At 38.1% G+C, this 21,231-nt stretch overlaps 1 protein-coding gene across 2 annotated transcripts in view; it reads right to left on the bottom strand.

Annotated features, from left to right (window-relative positions):
- Positions 1-1,589: 1,589 nt before the first annotated feature.
- Positions 1,590-21,231, bottom strand: part of LOC107095436 (guanine nucleotide-binding protein G(olf) subunit alpha) — an 85,958-nt gene continuing 66,316 nt past the window's right edge. For both annotated transcript variants that reach the window (XM_015391539.1, XM_015391540.1), the window contains exons 6-12: positions 8,291-8,345; positions 8,132-8,205; positions 6,793-6,851; positions 6,589-6,709; positions 5,750-5,880; positions 5,597-5,664; positions 1,590-3,890 (exon numbers count right to left, since the gene is read on the bottom strand). In XM_015391539.1, coding sequence (XP_015247025.1) covers positions 3,744-3,890; positions 5,597-5,664; positions 5,750-5,880; positions 6,589-6,709; positions 6,793-6,851; positions 8,132-8,205; positions 8,291-8,345 — 655 coding nt within the window. In that variant the 3' untranslated portion in view covers positions 1,590-3,743. The remainder of the gene's footprint in view (positions 3,891-5,596; positions 5,665-5,749; positions 5,881-6,588; positions 6,710-6,792; positions 6,852-8,131; positions 8,206-8,290; positions 8,346-21,231) is intronic.

Genomic DNA, 21,231 nt, shown 5'->3' with positions numbered 1-21,231 from the left:
ACAGGTGTACCTAATAAAGTGGCCGGTGAGTGTATATAGTAGGTAAGACATTGACCTAATATTTAATAAGTTATTTGGCTCTTTTAGATGTCTATGTTTAAACAGTAACTATTCTTCTATCCAGCCATCATCTCCACCCACTTGTCCTTCCAGTGTCTCCAGGGCTCAACAGGTTAGGAAAACATTTCCTTGATGAAATACATACCAGAATAGTTGTGGATCTCGTGGGATCTCTGGTACCTACCTGCAGACAATATGCTAGAGTCCAGAGAAGTAGAGAATAGACTGATAGTGGGTTGTGTTTCAGTTAATACTTTCATGAAAACCTGAATGAGTGGAGGGTGAATCCAATCTATGGCCTGAGGTCTCAGCACTTGTGGTTCCCAGTATATCCAAAATCTGACAGCTATGTACAACCTTACGCTTAAGATTTGATGCAGATGGACCAAAGAGTGATGCTGAACCTACATACAATGAAAACATTTTGCTTTGCATTTCTTTTACCCTGATTTACTTTTAAAAGAAGCATGAATTTCTGGAAGTGCAATTATTTTTGTTCTCCAGGCTCCATTTTGATCACCAATTCAGACCCAAAAAATGTTGCAGGTAGATCATTGTTCTCACAGCCATTCAAGCTATTTTGGCTGCGTGACTAAAGCAAAAAAGGATTTTAGAGGAAAATTAAATTGTCATCTAATTTCTTTAAATTAGCTGGTAGAGAACTGCACCAGAATCTGATGCAATCTCCTTAATTTGATAGTTCACATTTATGAAACTGACTCACTTCCCTGTGTGAAGTTTCATATTAGGACTATAGAGACTCATTTCATGTTTGTCCACTAGATGGCGACACTTTTTACCAATTCAAATCAGGCAGGTTATTGTTACGGTAGTTATGGTGGTAAAGTGAAATAAATACGGTAGGTTTCATTATGCAAAAGTTTTTTCAACACTTAATTTGTTTAAAGGGAAAGTATCTTTTCCCAATACTTTCAGGGATTGTTAAATTTGAATCATACTTATTTTTCATAGTGATGTTTTTAAAAGACTAAACATTTTAAAGTGTAAAAACTAACTTTCTCCCTTTTTTGTGTATCTTAGGATTCCAAAATTTATCTTTAGGAGTAACAGATCTGCTGCTAATTGCTTACCAAGAATAGTTTTATATTAGTGTTGCCTTTATATGAGAGATTGGTAGTTTCCACACCAGCCATGTGTTTCACTACCAGAATCATTCTCAAAGAGCAATATTTGTCTTTCTTGTAATCAAAGGTAATGAGCAAGAGTAATAGTCCTCTTTCAGCCAGCTGGCCAGCAGCTTGTAGGGGGAAGGGGCAGTGACTTTTAACCATAGGAACATTTTAATGTTCAGGATTGGCAGCATCATACTATGAGAATGCTCTTCAGACATGATCAAAACATATAAACATAAATCTAATGCTTCTCAAAACTGCATGGTAAAAACGAAAACAATATAACCATAATTTGTTTTCGATAGAAATCCTGTAGTGGCTGAACCTGTCTGCTCTCAGCCAAATCTTTGCCAAGGAAAAAATAAAATAAAACAAAAACGGACACAACTGGACACCAGGATGGAAATAAAGCAAAGTCCTCTAATGTGCCTCTTTATTTAAAGAAAATAAAAACGTCATTTAAATCATCCTCCCAAGGCCCAAACAAGGCTTTTTCGCACCTCCAGTCAGTTCACTCTCTTTCGGGGATAGACGTGTACTGTATCAGAAGAAAAAAAGGCTGATGCTGTTTGTACAAGGAAAAGAGCTCGTCTTGTTGGGTGCTGCTCACACATTCATAGTGCCTGTGCCATTAAAGTATGGCTCCAAAGGACCAAAGAATTACTAATATTGCACGCTCTCATTTATTCATCTCCATCCTAAACATGCTTTCCTATGTGTGTATGTATACATATTTACCGTATACATACATAGGTATGTACACCTAGGCACACACATAATTAAACATGTATAATTGTACATATATATTTATATAGACCTATAAATTTACATGTACATACATTTATAAAATTTTACACGCACGACACGCACTCGCCCTCGCATACGCACACGATGCGTCTGTGAGTCTATGTTTGTCTTATGTACACATGCGCACAGGCACGCACATCAAAACAGATCTCACACACTTCATCTGAAAAAAAAAGGAAATTTGATTTAAAAAAAAATTAAACAAAAGAAACAGAAAAGTAAGTTGGTTCCTATTAAAACAACACCAGGTTGCAATTTGGACACTTTCAATGGATTTTCCAATATTTCTTTAAAGCTGTGAAATTCAAAAAATATATATATTTATATATTTATATAAGGAGAAAAAAAAAGAAAACTAAAACAACATAAAAGAAAAACAAAAAAACAAAAAAAGGCATGGCGCTGCAACATCTGGTCTTCACTGCAGGTAAGTGGTTAATTTGCATAATGTATACAGGTTTTCAGGATTTTTTTTGTCCCTATTTTTTCTCCCCCTCCCCCCATTTTTTTTTTACTAAACAGCATTTCCTTTCTTTTTATAAACCAGAAAAACTAAACTCTACAGAGAAAGTCCCCTACCCGCAGTCTCTTCGCTGCCGATAGAGTTTTTGACATCAAGCTGTACAGCGCAGTCGAAAACATACTTACATCTGAGCTCATTTACAGGTACAGCCATAATCAAGGCACAAAGATCTACAAGTAGATTTGTTTTTCTTTCAATTAAGTTGTACAAAATAATATTACATTTTACAGTCTGTACAGGATAATTCAACCTTGCACAGTGTACAAGTTAACAAAAAAAAAACAACAAATACATTTTTGTTTCCCCTCCCGCCCTCCTCCCGTTCAGTATCTCTAAGCTAGAAAGGGTGGAAAAAAACAAAACAAAAAAACTAAAACAAGAGAAGGACGCCGGTTTGAGTCCGTGGAGGCAGCAGGGCTAAGGTGCAGAGAGCTCAGTCGCCATCGCTTTATTTCCTGCCTCCGTTTCCCCCCATTTATCTCATCTCTCGCTCCACATGTCTCTCGGCTGCTTTGTCCCGCCCTGCGGCTCGGCGAGCCAAAGTTGTGACAGGGCGGGCAATAAATATTATGATGCTACATTGTGTGTGTTTTTCCTCTTTAGAAATCAAATAAACAACAACAAAAAGAACTTGAATTGACTCCTCTCCGTCCTCTCGTCTTCAGGGCGAAGCAAAGAAGGAGGCCGAAGGAGGAGGCGCTGAAGTTATGGCGGTGGTTCATTCCTGCCTCTACACTGAGGTCCCGTCAGTGTTTTTTTTTTTTTTTCTTTTCTTTATGTTTCCACACCCACCAAAGAAGGTCCAAAAATGGTTTTGAAAAAAAATACAGTAAGCGGGGCAAAAATAAAAAAATAATAAATCAGGAGGTAGCCCGAGGCTTAGTGGAATGACAAAAAAAATGAAGGCATTCAAAAAGGAAAGATCCAAAGTAAAATACTCAAGAAGCAGCAAGGTACAACGTTGTTCCCCAAACTTCCAACAAAATCGGATTAAAGGGGAGAAATCAAGAAAGAAATTAAATTAGAAAAAGCCAAAAAAAAATGTTGAAACGTGGAAGAGGATTTGACACACTTCAGTAGTACTTCATATTCCTCGACAGGAGGGGTGATGTTTGTGGGCTTTGGGAGGAGGGGTAGAAAGAGTTCATCAAGAATGCAGAATGGCAGAGAGGAAACACAGAGGGGCCAACAGAGAGAGAGGGGCGTGTCTCTGCTGTCCATCACAAGAGTTCGTACTGCCGCAGGTGCATTCTCTGGATGATGTCCCGGCAGTCGTTGAAGACCCGCCGGATGTTCTCCGTGTCCACGGCGCAGGTGAAGTGCGGGTAGCAGTAGTGTCTGCCGTCGCCGCTCGCAGTGCTGATCCGCTGAGGATGGAGGCAAGAAGAAAAAGTCTTTATTTTGAAAGTATTCTGAAAAAGGATTTTCAGAATAAAAAACCCTCAGATTTATAAAGTAGTTTTTACTGTTATATTTAGTAATATAATTAACAGACAACAGAGTATGACTAAAATATGAACCCTTTGATAATAAATCCTAAAAATCTATCATTCAACATTATAAAGACCAAGAGAGAAATGCCTACAGCAGCAGCTACTGAGGTTCAAAACATATTTTGCCAGAAAAATATGTTTGCATACTTGTATATGTTACCCATTTAGGGCCGTTTTTGGTATATTTGCTGACCTTCTAAGGACCAACAGGCCTTATGGGGACCAACACCTGGTCCTAATGCGGAAGATTGACATTTTTTAGGGTTAGGGTGTGAATTAACTATAGGTTAATGCTAGGATTAGGAATATACTGATAATGGTTAGGGTTAGGCTTAAATGCAGTAACTAAAATGAATGTAAGTCAATGTAGAGTCTCAATAAGGATGAAAATACAAACTTGGGTGTTTGTGTGTGTCCATGTCTTTGTTACCTGGTGGGGACAAATTCCCAAGGGTCATGCTACATTTTGGGGACTTATAGGTGTACTTGTGGGGACTAACGACTGATCCCCATGAGGAGAAGTTCTGTTCTTAGGGTGGGTATAAGGTTTAGAACTAAGGGTTGAATTGAGTTTGGGTTAGGTTTAGGATTAGGTTAGGTTTAGGATTAGGTATGTGTTAGTAAGGGTTAAGGATAGGGCAAGGGTCCCGGTTAGGCCATAGAAATTAGTGGAAAATGAATGGAAGTCAATGGAAGGTCCCCACAAGGATAGTGTGACGTGTGTGTGTCGGAGGGGTTATGAAGTGAAGGGGTGGTTGATAATGAAAAGTCAGAATATATTTATGTGTAAGAACGGTGCAGTCAAAGCTTAGACATGAATACTCTAAGAAAACCTGTGGTTTTAATTAGAGGTATCCTCAAATCTAAGAATGACCTTATAGACTAAAACAATTGGGCAAAAAGTTCACTCTGGTTGAAAGATATCCCAAAATATAAGGAATTTAAGGAAGAACTATAGGACTGTAACAAAACATGGGAAATCTTCAGAGAGGAAAGTGAAAATTTTGCAAAGTCCTTTAAATCAATGAAAATCCAAACTTTTCTTTCATTCTAACAATCGGATTCTCCAAAGATTGAATTTAATTGTGACCAAAACAAATCTTGATATTCTTTTTTTAGATCTGCGTGTGTCTAAATTTAGCTATAGTCACCAGGAACATGGTTAATATGAGTCAGGCACTGACCAAACAAGCATTTTTAAAGCAGGGTTAGTCATCATTAAGCTGCAGTCGTCTTATTCTAATATGAAAGAAAATCACTGAGGCATTGAACAAACCACAAAGGGACAAAATGGAAACCCTGCTTTGCAAAAATCAAAAATAGAAACAGTCTTTCATAAATAAATGCCCAATCTTCCCAGTAAGGTTCTTAGAAAAAATAAAACTAAACAAACAATACAGATAATGATCCTATCTGGGTCTCAGTGATTAGCTGGAACCATGGAAACTCTGTCAACATCTACATTACAGATTTATTTACAGAGAGAGATCAGAGAAAAGCTATTTCTCTGGGAATAAGGCACCCCGGGGGGTCATTAGGGGGTTAAATTTGGCATGTTCACATGCAGGTGTCGCACTTACAAGGAACTCGTCGCGGATGAAGAATTTGGCTCGCGTCACTCTCGGGTCTTCGCCTGGTTCAGGAGTTGCTGAAAGAACAACAGAGGTTCCTTTTAAAAAAAAGCGAGGCTAAACGTTTATTGGCATCATGAGTGAGCGCGGCGGGCCGCAGACCTTCATTTGGTATGGTGTAGCGGGCGTATTCGGGAAAATATTCCTCAATTTTGGATTTTCCAGCTAATACTTTCTCAGCCAGCATGTCCTGCTTGTTCAGGAATAAAATGACCGATATAGTACGTAACCACCTGAAAAACAAACAACAGCAGCTTTTATTTTTTTCACAGAATTTCCACAGAAAAAGGAGAATAAAAATACCAGCAATCAATTCATCAATCAGATTCTTCTTTTAATTAGGTTAGAGGAAAAAAAAAAGCTTTACTAAACATTCTATAAAAGAAAAATGCATCTATCCTGTTTTTGCAAAAACTTTGATGTTTTTCTTAATTCTAAAACCTCAAAACAGAAATAAAATGGATGTTCTTCAGAAATTAAATCACGTCTCCTACAGTATATAATTATAAAATAATGAGAAGTTGTCTTTTTTTCCCAAAGGTTCATAGTTTTCAGCTATTCAAGGTTGCATGAATTATTCAGATGAGTTTAAAATGACAAATAAAGGAACTCATGACAATACTTTCTCAAAGCCAACTATATTTCATATTGCTTTATCTCACAGCTGTTTTCATTTAGTCAATATACATTTGTTAGGCAGCCACAGCGCTCACTTTGATAGTATCTTTTAAAGTTAGAGATATTTTTCTACAGATTTGGCGACGTCATTACAAAAGTAGAGGAAGAACTTCCATCACTGCTGTGGGTAGATCTATAAAATGTGGCTGTTTAGAAGTGAAACATGTCTGTAATGTTATTATAAACCAAAAAAACCACAACTGTGTGTAACGGATTACAGTAACGGGGATATGAGGCAGAGGAGACACAGATTTCCGTCTCACCTGTTGTTCCAAATACTGCGGAAGAGGTCCAGTGCTTCCCGTAGTCTGTTGGTGTTATTGTCTTCCCTTATTACCATGTTGTAGCTGCTGCTGGCCACCACAAAGATGATAGCAGTGACGTCTGGAAGGACAGAGATTCACAGTCAGCAAAAATGTTGCAGTAAAGTAGAATTAATATTTTAACAGATGGTGGGACTGTCTCACCGTTAAAGCACTGAATCCATTTTCTCCTTTCATCTCTCTGACCGCCAACATCGAACATGCTGTGGACCAAATCAAAACATGGGTCAGGCTCTGGGATAAAACACCTTTGAAACATTCAATAACTGACTTTAAAAAAGAAACAACAACAAACAATATATGAGGATTAGTACAACTCTTTAAAATTAAAATGATAGACAAACCCTGATGCTAAAGTTGAACTAAGTGCAAATATTTTAGAGGAAGGAGGGAAGGATGAATAAATGGAGGTATGAATGACAGACGGACAAACCCACAGATAAATGCATTGGAGGGCGGATGACAAGATGGATGGACAAAAATGAATATTAAAAAAAAGGAGTGATGGACAAAAAATGGAAGAATAGATAAAATGTATTTTAATGATGGAATAAAAAGTATGATGGCTGTATGGAAAGTTGAAAAGATGGATAAAAGGATGGATGGGTAACTGATGGAAGATTTATACAATGGGACATTTGTTCTTATACTGTCATTTCCTATCCTTGCTTTACAAAGAACAGCCTGAATGAGTTCAACAAATATATACATTTACTACCTAAACCACATTTTTGATTCTTTGTGGACTAATTTTGGCATAAAAAAACAAACAAAACATTGCAACATGGAAAGGCGTTGCTTTAATGAGTTAAGGTCTCTGCTTTCTACAATGGTGAGTTGTATATTTTGTTTTTGTAACGATTATCTTGCCATGTAAAGTAGACATTATCTGACAGGATCCAGTGTTTAGGCTATCAGCTGGTCTTACAACCATCATGCTGCTCAAAAAGAAATAATAATCATACAGGATTACATTACAGTCGCTCAGCTTCCGGCAGGTCGGGGTCCATTTTTGTATTCCCTTTTATCCCTTTCAACATACAAAATGATGTTGGAAGGAACAAACTTATGACATTTCAGGCCTTAAATCACAAGGATAAGGTAAATATAGTGTTGACGCCCAGGAGGGCATTCCGATCTGTGATTATCCTTCTATGGTAGTGCCAAAACGGGACCGGGTCAAACACTTCTAAAAGAAGCAGATTACTGGAAAACGCCTCGAGAGCCTCCGTTTTTAAAACTGGGTGACGAAGATCTGGAAAGCTGCTGCATAACAGAGAACGTAAGTGCGGATGTGGAAATAAGAAGAACAATGCATCCTTTTAGCAGGACAGAAATATTTGGCTTATAAAAGTGGCAGAAATAAGCTGGAACCACAAAATTATGATAACTTCAAGATGCTTTTGGTTGTTCATTATGTTTGCCTCTTTCAAATATATATTAGTCTCTTCTTCTAACCCCCCCCCCGCCCAGCACGACTTACTGAAAGTTGACTTTGTCTACTTGAAACCTCGTCTCAAAAATCCCTGAAGTTAACACTCTGCAGCGTAGAAGATCCTGCAATCAGAGACAAAAATGAAGGATCAGTTGTGCAGAAAAAAAAAAGAGCCTGTTATTTGAGCAGGTCAGCAGGTTAACTGACCTGGTCTGTTGGCGTGTAGTCACTTTGTCTTACAGAGTCAATTCTGTCCAGGAAACTGAAAAAAAGCAGAAAAAACATCAATTTTGTATTCATTCTGCAAAACAGAACTTGATGAATAGAGAAAAACAAGTCACACATGAGTTCCAAACACAAATTTTTCATAAACAAATAAAAGAGAAAAAAAAAAGCAGATATATTTTAGCTCATTTCCAGGATTGCTATTCTTATTCCAAAGGGAGCAGCCTCTCTGACTCCCTGCAGAGGCCTGGGGAGGCCGCTGTTGTTGCAGCTGCAAGCCACTAGAGGGCAGACATGCTCAGTCTGGGCTATTTTGGTCTGTCTCTAGCCAGAGTGATTGCATAAGGCGGTTATTGTGGAGGTTAGACAGCTTGCTGCTGCCTTCTCTTTAACAACAGAGAGAGCATGTGCAGCAGCAGAGGAGGAAGCAGCAGCAGCTGGGCCTCTGAGCAGCACAGCGGGCGAGCTCGGGACAACCGCGGCCCGGAACACACAGCCGCACAGGCCTCTGGATGACCTGGATCACCCAGAGAAAAGACTTCCAACAGGGGGCTCCAAGATACCCTTACACAGAGACAGCCTCTTGCAAAATGATTCATACCCATCATACTTTTTATACTTTGACTTACTACAGCCTAAACTATTTCCTGTATTGTACAGGGCTTAATGTGATAGACCGACACAAAGTAGATCACAATCAAAGTGAAATGAAAAGAATTCACAAATTATAAAAGTAATTAAGGCCTGCAATTAACTATTGCTTTGCAAAACAATTAATCTGTCAAGAATGTATTTTTATTAATTGATTTATAATCAGATAGCCTAAGGTTTTTTACGAAATTAAACCCGGTGAAACTAAAACTTTTCAACTACAGGAGGTCTGGATAGAGCATATTGACAGACGAAAAGGTTTTTTTTTTTATCTTAAATGCAAAATGTTTACATATTTTTCTTTTTTTTATATAATTACTTCTCTAAGTGGGTCGCACTGTTAGCCAAAGGCTTGTTTTACAGTCTTTACACTTATTAACAATTAAATAATTACTGAATTAGTTGGCAATCATTGAAATAATCGATTAATCCCGATAAATCTTATTAATTGTTTCAGTCCTAATTTAAATTTTATCCGAAAAATTGTTTCAGCTCTTAAGAAATTAGAAATAAAAAATTATTTTAGTGTGGTATAAATTTTTATCTGGTTAAATGATCTATAGAACAGTCTTCTGCAAAATGCATGTGTTTTTAGTCATGAAGATTTGGCCAGGGAGTCTACACACTAACATCCTACTACAGATTCTGTTATCAGATTTAGGCCTGAGGTTTGACTGGGGCATTTCTCTGACCTAACAGGTTTACCTGCAGCTTCCCTGTCCTAACAGAAGTACAGCATCCCCACAGCATGACGCGGCCACCAGCATTTTTCACAGTAGAAAAGGTGCATTTACCGAGATGTCCACTGGTAATTAGTCTAAGAAAAGATCAATTCTGGTCTCATCTGCACAAAGCACTGTATCCTGGTTTTTGCAGTGTCCTCACTGGCTTGTAGTAAACTATAAAATGCAAATTCTTATAACTCAACAAAAGACTGGAGTCATATTCATCTGGGTTGATCTCATATTGATTTCCTTGCCCGTTTAGGTTTACGTGGAGGGTCTTGTCTTGGCACAATAGGTTTACTTATCTCAGAAAAGGTGAACAGAACTAGCTCCTTAAGATGTTCAAAACTTGCTATACTGTTTTCTAGCCTAACCGGGCTCTAAACCTCTCTACAAGTTTCTCCCTGACCTGACTGCTGGGTTCCTTGGTCTACAAGTTAACTAATGTTTTCTAATAAACATCTGAGACCCTTACAGAACCGCTGGATTGATACTCAGATTAAATTACACAAAAGTGTTTTCTGTTTAGCAATTAACAGGCAACACATTTTATTTATTTTAGGGTATGAGACATAAGGGGGCTGAATACCAGACCTATGCTGCATTTTTTAGATTTTATTTTTTTTGTAAAAGCAGGAAAAATCCAAAGTTCTCCTAAATTTGAAATTGTACCTTCCGATATAAACAGGGTATGAAGGCACTGTTTAAATCTAACAACCTTTACATATATTTAAATTAGAGTCTCTGTGCCCTTTAGAAAGAAGAGGTCAAGAAAAGATAAAAGAACCAAATGTACCTAAAAACACATAAAAATCACTGAACAGAGTTTACCTGTTATTCTTAATCTATTGAAGGTAATCAGTTTTAGGCTTAAAGTGCAGAATCGCCATATATTAAGAAAATATTCCCATTATTTTATCAACAATATATAATGAACTTCCTTCCTTTTATGGACGGATCTACTTAATAAAAAGGTCAGTTTAGATTTTGGAATCTTAGGATGATGTTAAATGACAGAGATAAATAGCTATGTCCTTAAGTCAAAATAAAATAATAGTGAACAGTGCAAAAGGCAAAAACCTCAGAGTAACAGATGAAAAGACAATTTTTCCATCAACTTAAAGGAGATACAGGTAGGTCAGAGACATGATTTCGGAAATGAAACTGCATTCAGCTGATTCTGGTGTCTTCTCCAGTAAGGCTGACCCAGATGTGGCCCAAACGGGGCCATCTCCTCACCATCTTTGATTCTCTAACCAACCCATCTGCAGTTTCAGTATGTCACCAGTCAGACAGGCGCTCAGATGGCGCGGCTGCAGCATACAGGAAACCTGATGCGCCGTTCTCGCTCCGCTGTAGGTTTCCGTCAGGACGTCTGTCTCTTCATTTTCACTTTGGGCGCCTAAAAGCAGCACACCAACACGCCCAACAAGGATTAAATAACCGAGAATGAATGGCGCATTATGAGCCATTAGATAACAGCCGCGCTGCTCATGTGCTCTGACAATAACGTTTTCATCACACGGACTATTTCTGCTGCAGACGAAAGAAGGAGCAGGACTATTTCTAACAGGCCACCAAAATGTTCTCCCCTAAATTGTACCACTAAAAGTTGTAAAACTTGTGCAAAAAGCTCAGAAAAAAAGACTTTTGCACCTAAAACAAATAAGCTAATTTAAATAGTTGTCTACATCTAAAGATTTACATCATACAACAGGACATATAATAAATTTTGACTGCTTTTAAACTTCACTATTATGTTTTTTTTTTTATAATTTATTCATTCCGAACATTTGGGAAAACAAATCTGACTACTTTGAATTTTCCTATTATCATAACAAGTTCAATCTATACACATATATGGTCAAATGTATAGATACTATATTAAAACTGTGAATATTACATTAGTCTTAATGGCCGCACTGGTGAAGCTCATTTAAACTGGCTGGCTTTGCTTTAAAAGCAACTTCCACAAACTTTTAATGGAATCTCAGGTTGATGGTAAGTGTGGTGTTGAATCCAATAAACCAGTTTCATTACGTGTTTGGGATCACTGTCCGTCTGAGACACCATTTTTTGTCCAAGTCCATCAAGATGAGAAAAGAATTAATAGAGCACAGAGCCAGGTTTCCATCACAATATCATCCAGTTATATAGGAAATATAAAAGGGCATCTCATGAGATCATAGAACAATGTAAAAGGAGAATCAACAAAAAAAAATTAATCCAATTTCAATAAAGATGCCATGTAAAGAAAATATCTTTAATATAAGAAAGGAAAATGAAATCTTTACTGGCATTACAGCACAGAACCCATCTTATAACTGGTGGAAAGCCCTTTGCATATTCCCACTGGAGTTGCAACAAAGTCTCTGGTAATGAGCTCAAAGTCTTGGAGGCTGCAAAAAGTCAATATCACTTCCATTTGCAAAAAATAAAAAAACAAACATTAAAAAACACAAACAAACCTGTCAGTAAAGTAAAAAGATATACCATAGAAGGTATGAATAATTTTTGACTATTTTGTAAAAGCACAATCTTTGGCAAAGTTGGGGTTCACAGATGCGCTGAATACAATCAAATACAGTTTATGGTTTTGTTGCAAAGAATGTGCAGAGAAGATGCGAAAAGCTGTTTATTTTATTACATCATCTATTCTTTTTCTTCTAAAAAAAGTAATTTCTTCTGCAAAAAGTATTAAAATTATTATATTTAGATATCTTTGTTTATCTTTATTTATCTTTACTACAAAAATAAATATATACCATCTCACTTCCTCACACCAAGTGTGCGAACCACTGCTCTGTTAGCAATGAATGGGGACAGATAAGTATTCCTGTTGACAGCGCAGAAAAATAGTGTTGGGGACGGTATTATACTAAAGAAATATTAAGCAATTTGTTTGATTTGTTAGTTTGCTGGATAGGTTCTTGATAGACTGTCAGGAGAAATTAAGAAATCCACCTTAAATGTAAGTAATGCTGTGACTTCTGCCTGTGATTTCACCGATAAAACATTAGGCATCTAGATTTTCATTATGCAAGCCAAAACAGACATTGGAAAACTGACTAGATGAGCAGCAGATCACTCGTCTGTCAGATGACAAAAAAAGCTCTGTTTGGACTTTAAAACTGGCTAAATGTGATATTTTTAAACACTAGAAAAAAAAATAAAAGCCTGATCAGAAGCTTAATCAGAAAGTTTCCAATTATGTTGAAACTTAGAGAAAATATACATGTTTCTTTACCTTCAAGTCTTAAATCTTAAACAGGGTTTATAAGATGATACTAAATGCATCTGATCACAAACAAGTTCTCACAGATACTGTGGGTCACACATGCTAATTTCTCCTGACCTGACCCCTCTTCCCCCAAAACGACAACAGAAAGACCAACAGATCCACTCAAAAAAGCCCATCAAATCCAGCACAAAAAATGTATTTAGTATTTTTAGTCTTCCTTGCAGAAACATAGCTAGGTTATAATTACAGAGTGCTTTGTGACTGCCATGTGACAGCGGTACTAGATATCCAAATATAATCTCCATCAAGTGGAGAAGAAAAAAAAAATCCAGAACAGGAGACCAGAACCATGAAAAAAAGAAAAAAAAAAAAAGAGGAAAAGTTAGTGTTGAACCATGGGTGGTGCAGATAATTTGCTCTAAATAGGTTTGGGTGCAGCTTTGATTTTGTGACTGTTGTGGTTATGGACATAAATAGCTGAGTCCGTCTTTTTATAAGGTCGGCGAAAATGTGTGCGGTTTATTCCATTTTTTCCCCCAGTCTCCTCCCAGTACTGCTTCACCGTTGGCATTCCCAGTTCGTTCTGTGATGTGGTCACTTTGTAAAAGCCGTGGTTAGAGGGACAACAGGCCACCGGTTTGCCCACTTTGTCTTTTAGTATGTGTACAGCACACACATAGCAAAGAACACTATAGTATTTATCACACACAACAGTGGATGTGAACCGAATGAGCTGTCATTTCTCATTTATGACCTAAAAATTAATCTTATAAAGACTCATTTCACAGATCTTTGACAATTTGTGTAGAATTTGAGGTTTGATCTTAAATTATTTATTACTATCTTGTGCTTTACAGTCACCCCCGTCTCTCCTCTGAACTGGGTCGGCTCTGTATTTAGCTAAAACAGATCGTACTGGTCCTGCAGGCTCGTTTTTGTTGCTATGTATAAGCTTTGTTATGGACAGAATCACTTGACTTGTTCTGGTCTTTCCGTGTTGTTTGCCTCATCTTTACATAAAGCACAGACATAAGCATAACTACAGACACACACAGACCAACAATCTGAGGGTGGTTGATGCAGGGGGCTCTCGGGGCTCAGACCCCATGTGGTGCAGGTCACATGTTGAGCAGAAATGGGCAACAGGATAGATAATAGATGATTTTCACATTTTACTTATGTTTTTACATTTTTAGTTTAATTTATAACAATAATCAAAATGAACATCAATGTCCAGACAAACTAAATTAATAAAAGAAAATATATACATGTTTAATTTATTCATTAATGACAAATGTTCCCAAAACCAACTTGACTCTTTGTAAAAATGTTTAATCATGATTTTAATTGTGACATGGTCCCCTTAATGTCAGACCTGTAGAATCATGAAATTATGCAAAAGAGTCAGACAGACAATTTCAAGCAGGATAAAAGATCTCAAATTAACAAAGTAAACCTTGATCAGCAGAGAAATAGTCACTCTTTTCTCTCAAGCAGCCTGGAAGTAGGTTTTGAATATCAATAATGATAGTATTGCTGAACAATGTGATAGCCATATCGCTTATGATTTAGCAACAGACTTCTGACCAATTTCTATATAATCATCCGACTATCCTCTGGAAGCTTCATCATATCAGCCAATAGGAATACAGATGTGGTTAGAGTCCATTCAATGGGTAAAATATAGTATTGAAAAGCAGCATTTAGATGCATTAACTTAATGATAAAATATTCTACCTAACATTGCACCAAAGGAGTCATTTGCAATATTCCATATTAGAATAAAATATGTATCACTACTAGAAAGAGCATTTAAGATTTTTCTAAGTCTATGGGACTCCAAATTATGAGCCTTTTTTTTGTCTTTTCAGTTGCCCCCATAATTAATCAAACTTGCTCCAGATTTAGTAAGGTTTTTACGCCTGACACCCTTTCTTGATGCAACAGGGATTCAAACCCAGGCACCTCCAAAATAAGGGAATATCCACACATGGAGAAAAGATGGGACAGTGGTGAACTTTCCCAAAAGTGAAAGGCCAACTAAAATTACTCAAAGAAAGCACCAATGACTCCTGCAAGAGGTCTTGAAAGAAGCCCAAACAACATCTAAAGATCTGAAGGACTCACTTAAAGTTAAAGTTTCATTTTAACAGTTACAAGAAAAAGGTGAAAAAGAATCCTGATGATCCTAAATACTACCGGGAAAATATTCTGATGAGACAAAAGCTGAAGTTTTGAGAGGTTCAGGCCCAGTTACATCTAGCATAATACCTTTTTGACTCCTAACACTGTACCTACAGTCAAACATAGTGGGGGTAGTGTGGGGTCAGGGGCTGTTTCAATGAGGGATCAATAGATTCATTCTGCTCTTGAAGAAAAAACCTAAGCAAGTTGCTAATACATGGAAACCCTCTAATGTGGCTAAATTAAAGCAATTCTGCAAAGACTGGGCCAAAATTGATCCACAGCGATGTTTACAATAATATTAGATCTGTCTGACCTTATGGGGAAACCAGTTATTTTTCACAATAGGACCCGAAATCATCTTCTCCTTAAGGAATGGAGCCTTGATTATTTTTTTATATATTCGGATGTAACTGAGGCCGTGACGCTCAATTTCGTTTACCTCATCTAACACGTGATGTGAATGACAATAAAGTCTCTTGAATCTTGAATCTTGAATCTTGATTAGATAACCTGCTTCTCTAAGATATCGGACTTTTAAAATAACATAAATTTGAGGAAACATGTAGTGGTCAAACACATTATTGTGCCATTTAACAAGCAAGGTGACTATTTAAAGAAAGACTAAATCATATTAAAATAGTTTAGTTTAAAAAAAAACACTAAAATATAAAGCTGTTAAAGTGTTAAAACCTTTGCACCAACAAACAGCACCCAGCCTCATGTGCTCATCTGATAATTGGGTTGACTTTTTACAAATAGCAGACCTTCTTTAATTAGAAGTGGAGAGATTCAGATCAATAGTTTCCATATTTTGAGCCGCTTAGGCCTGCATAATGGATTTTCACTTTAGGGTCCTACTGACTAGTGACAGCACTGTGAAAGTCAGCTGAGCCAATTCACCGTGTTTCACAGCTGCAACGTTTGTCTAAAATGTTTTCAGCTCACACTTTTCACTCTAGTTTTTAACTGGCTCAGCTGTTTTTAAACATAGCTTTACTATGACAAAAGCTAACCAGTATAAAGCGTCACAAAGTGTGCATTTCAGGGAAACACCTATTATTTCTACTCAATGTTTTGAAAATATTAATGACAAAAGGGTACCCTAAAATCTTCAAATTATAATACTTTTAATAGAGTCAAGCAGATATATTAATTGCTTCTACTTTATTTATTTTGGAAAATTATTACTGTAAAATAGAGCTTTCAAACATCAAGTTTTTTTTATCCAAATCACTGTTGGATCTTAAATAAAGCATATATGCATCTGGAAGTTCAGAAGGGCAGATGTACATTTGAGTCGATGAATGCTGCAAATTTCAACTATGGGTAAGAGAGCGAACTCTGGAAACCCAAATATTTTTCTACACTGTTATTTTTCACCAGATCTGGAAAACAAAGACATACTAAGTCCATATGATATCCATGGATGTAATCCAAAATGTCCATCCCCAGCTGCCTAAAAGGACCCAATAAAAGCTGCAATCCACTCATTGCATAACTCAGACTGTCCCGGGGAGGTGCACTGCTGGAGCTCACCAGGCGACGTGCAGCAGGGCAACGTGGTGTACGATTCTAGTCACCTGGTGGAAAGATATGAGCCCCAAGGCTTAGCTCATCCATTCAAACAAGAACTCTATGCAGTTTTTTTGGAGATGGATCTGAAAGCAGGCAAATCCATCAAATGAGACTCAGTGGGTACTTCCTAAATATAGGAACGCAGGACAGAGATGCTCTTGAAAGTCAAACCAAATCTTGTGTAAACAAAAGCGCCTGCTTTATCTCAGCTGCGGTCGATTGGCCTTCCAGGGCCCCATCAAATCATGGGTTTGAAAGGTGTTGTATATAAAATTGTAAAATACACAGTAATGTCCTTTCGTGTCTGCTCAGCGTCTATGTGGACTGTTGGACTACATTTGTTTGAAAGAGAATCACTCGCGAATCTGCAGAGCTTCCAAACGCAGTTTTCCCTGGGAAATTGACAGGCGACCTTTTTCTAATTAATACAGAAACTCGAACATCGATACCAGAATTATACCAAAAATAGACAGAGAAAAAAAATAATAGTCCAACAGGCGGCATTAGGCCTGTTTCAGTCTTCATAAAGTGAAACTACAGCTGCCTCTTTGTTAATCTAGCTGTTGCACCTGGAAACAAACCAGCCCCCCACCAAAATATATACGATGAAGCATTCCTCTACTTCTCAAATTCAAAGAACATTACCAGTGTTAAACAGAAGAGTCTACATGATGGGTGCAACAGTGAGTGGGATTCAAACTCAGATCCAGAGTCAAGGCTTTATTCATTTTTTGTTTGTGTAGTTCCCAGTTTGCCCTTTTGGGGGCATCCCTGTGCTCCTCTCTCTCACACTGACCCTGCCTGGTTTCAGTAGCTTGGTTCCCATGGTAACCACTTTCAGTCCATACCCCCACCCCATCCCTTCCTAGGCCAGGCTGTATCCCTCCATTCCCAGACTCTCCTATGCATCAACACTGAGCAAAACCGAGCAGCTTTCTTTCCTCCTGCACCGTATGTGTGTCACCGCCGCTCAGCGTTTCAGTGCGTTTCAGTGGGAGGGCAAAGCAAAATTAGACTTATATAGACAGATCATTTCAGAAGGGGGCCGTGGTCTCTGGCTTGTACCTAAAAATAAGTCCCATCTTTACAGAAGCGAGGGGAACATAGCATGTGCTGCGCGGCATGAAAAAGTTTCTGAATACACCCCCGACCTGAGTGACACTACGTCGTTTTGGATGAACCAACAAAAAGATGTTGCAGCATACAACTGAAGTCCATTTGGCTAAATAAATGCTTACTGAAAACTGTGATACTGGTCTCCAACAGGAAGTCCAAACCCTGGAACACATTGACACACGCATGTGGAAGAAAGTCTGCGTGCGTAACTAGCGCAGCACTTCATGTTTCTATTGTTTAAAGCAATAGAAACTAAGCAGCAATTTAACAGGTAGCATTGCTGGAGAAGGTCTTAACATTAATAATTTTATTCCACCAAAGTAAGTTTAGTTGGATTTACCCAACTCTACAAAACCAAAACTACAATTATTATACAATATTCACGTTATAGCAGCAATTTAACAGGTGGCATTGCTGGAGAAGGTCTTAACACTAATAATTTTATTCCACCAAAGTAAGTTTAGTTGGATTTACCCAACTCTACAAAACCAAAACTACAATTATACAATATTCACGTTATAGCAGCAATTTTAATGCATTTCATGTGACAGATCAACAGAAAGTACAGCATGCTTGTGAATAAAAATTAGAAAAATGAGGCACGCATTTGCGCCCAGCCCCTTCATTCTGAGACACAGAAATAAAATCCACTGTGAAGGCCTCAGAGGTTTGCTGGGGAACATCGGTAATCAAATGAAAGCAGAGGATCCCAGCTGACATATCAGGGAGAAAAGCTGGGGAGAAGTTGAAAGCATGGTAGGCTAAAGAAAAGCTTTCAGCATCTCACAAAGTTCTGTTCAGTCCATACTCTAAATATGGAAACACAACCGCAACAGGCAGCCCACTGAATGCTAACAGACTGGGTGAGCAGCGCTAGAGATGCTAGAGAAGCCTCCAAAACGCCCATGGTGACTCTGCCACAATCCATGTAGGAACAAACTACAGGGTGGAGGAAGATGATAATGCCTGCACCATCTCCACCAAATGGCTAATAAATGAGAATGGAATAAAAGATGATAAAATAGAAAACACTGTGAAAAAACAGCTTAGTCCTGGAATAGGAAAGACTCTTTGTTAAGAAAGAGACTCGTCTCTCAATCAAACAGGTAGATATGTTGCAAAGAAGTGTGGAGGAAAAAAAAAATAAAAAAAAAAGACTACAAACCACATTCTGCTCCTTTAAAGTATTTTTGAAAGGGATAATATAAATGAAAAGCACACTTTTCAAATTGTGCATTAACAATAAAAAGAAATAAGTTATCAATTTTTGTTTTCCTTCTACTTTAAAACTGCCGAGTGTTGCTCTATCATATAAAATCTCAAAAACATGGAAACCTGTGGTTGCAGTGTGACCGTACTATATAAGGAAGCAGCGGAAAATGAAGACTGTAAGGTAGGGCTGAAACAATCAGATTCATTGTAATTAATCGATTATTGAAATAATCGTCAACTAATTCAGAAATTGATTGTCAACTGGAGTAAAGAGACTACAAAACATGGCTGTAGTTGACAGAGAAAAACACACTGAGAGCAGCAACTATACCAAAATTGTAAAAAAAAAAATATATATATATATATATATAAACATTTTGCATTTAAGATTTAAAGAAAAAAGTTGTCTTTCAATATGCTCTATCCAGAACTCCACAAGTGGAAAAGTTTTAGCTTCACCTGTTTTAAATTCGTAAAAAGTCTTCTTTAAGGAATCTTTGGCTATCTAATAATAAATCGAAAAAATTATCGACAGATTAATCGATTTGTGAAATAATCATTAGTTGAAGCCCTAGTGTAAGGTTAGCGTTAAAAACATTCAGCCTTAATTTTTACCTGTTGCAGCTTTCAGCTAATCAGATCCAGTTAAGGAGTGTAATAAATATACTGGAACTAACAGCCAAATGTTTACTTAACTTATCCTCTGAGCTACCTCAGTCAGCCCAGCCAGATGAAATAATCCTTACAGCACAAACTGTCAACAAACCCAACTGACAAGAATATAAGGTTTCTATAAATAGCCTTGTGTCCCCCTCTGACCACATTCCTCAGGAGGTGAAAGTTGAGGCTTGTTTGACTAGTAGCTGAGGTGGAGGGAGACCTTTCTGCCTGGGTGTGGCTGGACACCACTACCCTCAGGCCTCGCTTCAAGGCTAGAAATCCTTCAGTACGTTAGAAATCAAGGGACTGACTGAGCACACCCAGAGGGGTCAAACACAACACTCTAAAATCATCGCTTTGCTTCAAGTCTGTCGTTTCCTGACTCGAGCAGGAGCCCCGTCATGATTAGACAGCAAAATGTCTCCCTGCATGTCAAACGACGCTTTGATCAGCCCCTCCACTGTCTATAGACCCGGTAGAGCCGAGTGTGTGTGAGCATACACAGGGTAGGGGGAGACAGAGCGCATTCATACGCTCCCAGTGACTTATTTCATGTCTGGGCGTTAAAACCCAAGAAGCCGCGGCCAGGTTGGCGCTTACTCTCGCGTAGCCGCACTCTGGCGGGGTGGGGGGGCAGTACACATGAAGCCGGCACAGAGGCGTTCTATGTCTCACCTTCTGCTGCTGACCTTCCTTTTGTTTACAGCGCATTGCCGGGATACTCCCTTTGATTCGGCTGTGCACACGTGACCTCAGCCAGTTTCTGCTCTGCAGTGCTGCTGCTAAAAATAGCCTCAGCTTGCCCTGGCTCCACAGCTAGTTTACATAAGCTCTAAGGGGGGTGGGGGAGAAGGGAACGATGGGGGGGGCAGTCTCAGTGAAGAGAGAGAGAGCAATAGAGGAAGGAGGGGAGGAGACATGGGGGGGTATGGTCGACCATTCCACAGTCTCTGAGCAGGGGAGCTGCAGCGTCACTGCTGTCCTCCAGCAGACTGCCTGTACACTCCTGGACAACAGGAGGCCGAGGTATATATACACGTCTGTGTGCGAGTGTGTGTGTGTGTGTGTTGTCAGCACACAGTGAAACACTAAGAGATATCCGCCATTCACCAGCTCTGCTCTTTGTCTGGCCCTTAAAATGGACGCGCATTTTAACCCAAAAATAAAAGTCGTATTTATAGCTCGCCTTCTTTAACTGGAACAGAAACTCCCCCCCCCCCCCTTTTTTTCTTTTTACCTCCAACCCTGCTCACAGCAAACAAACACGGGCATATTAAAACAGCTCTACAAAACGACACTCTAAAACAGCAGCTTGAAGTAATGCAAACATTTTGAAACTCTAATAAAACCAGACATGAGCTGAAAGGTGATAAGCATTGTACGTAAGGTGAAACTAAGCTCAAGTTGTTAAACAAAGTACAGAAAAAAAAAATTTTTGGACCGTTTTAACAAACCAGAAAAGCAAAAAAATAAATGAAATATAATATATATATATATATATATATATATATATATATATATATATATATATATATATATATATATATATATATATA

The sequence above is a fragment of the Cyprinodon variegatus genome, unplaced genomic scaffold (assembly GCF_000732505.1).
Source record: "Cyprinodon variegatus isolate N-32 unplaced genomic scaffold, C_variegatus-1.0 Scaffold545, whole genome shotgun sequence".
Taxonomy (NCBI): domain Eukaryota; kingdom Metazoa; phylum Chordata; class Actinopteri; order Cyprinodontiformes; family Cyprinodontidae; genus Cyprinodon; species Cyprinodon variegatus.
This window is presented reverse-complemented; position numbering and strand designations above follow the sequence as displayed.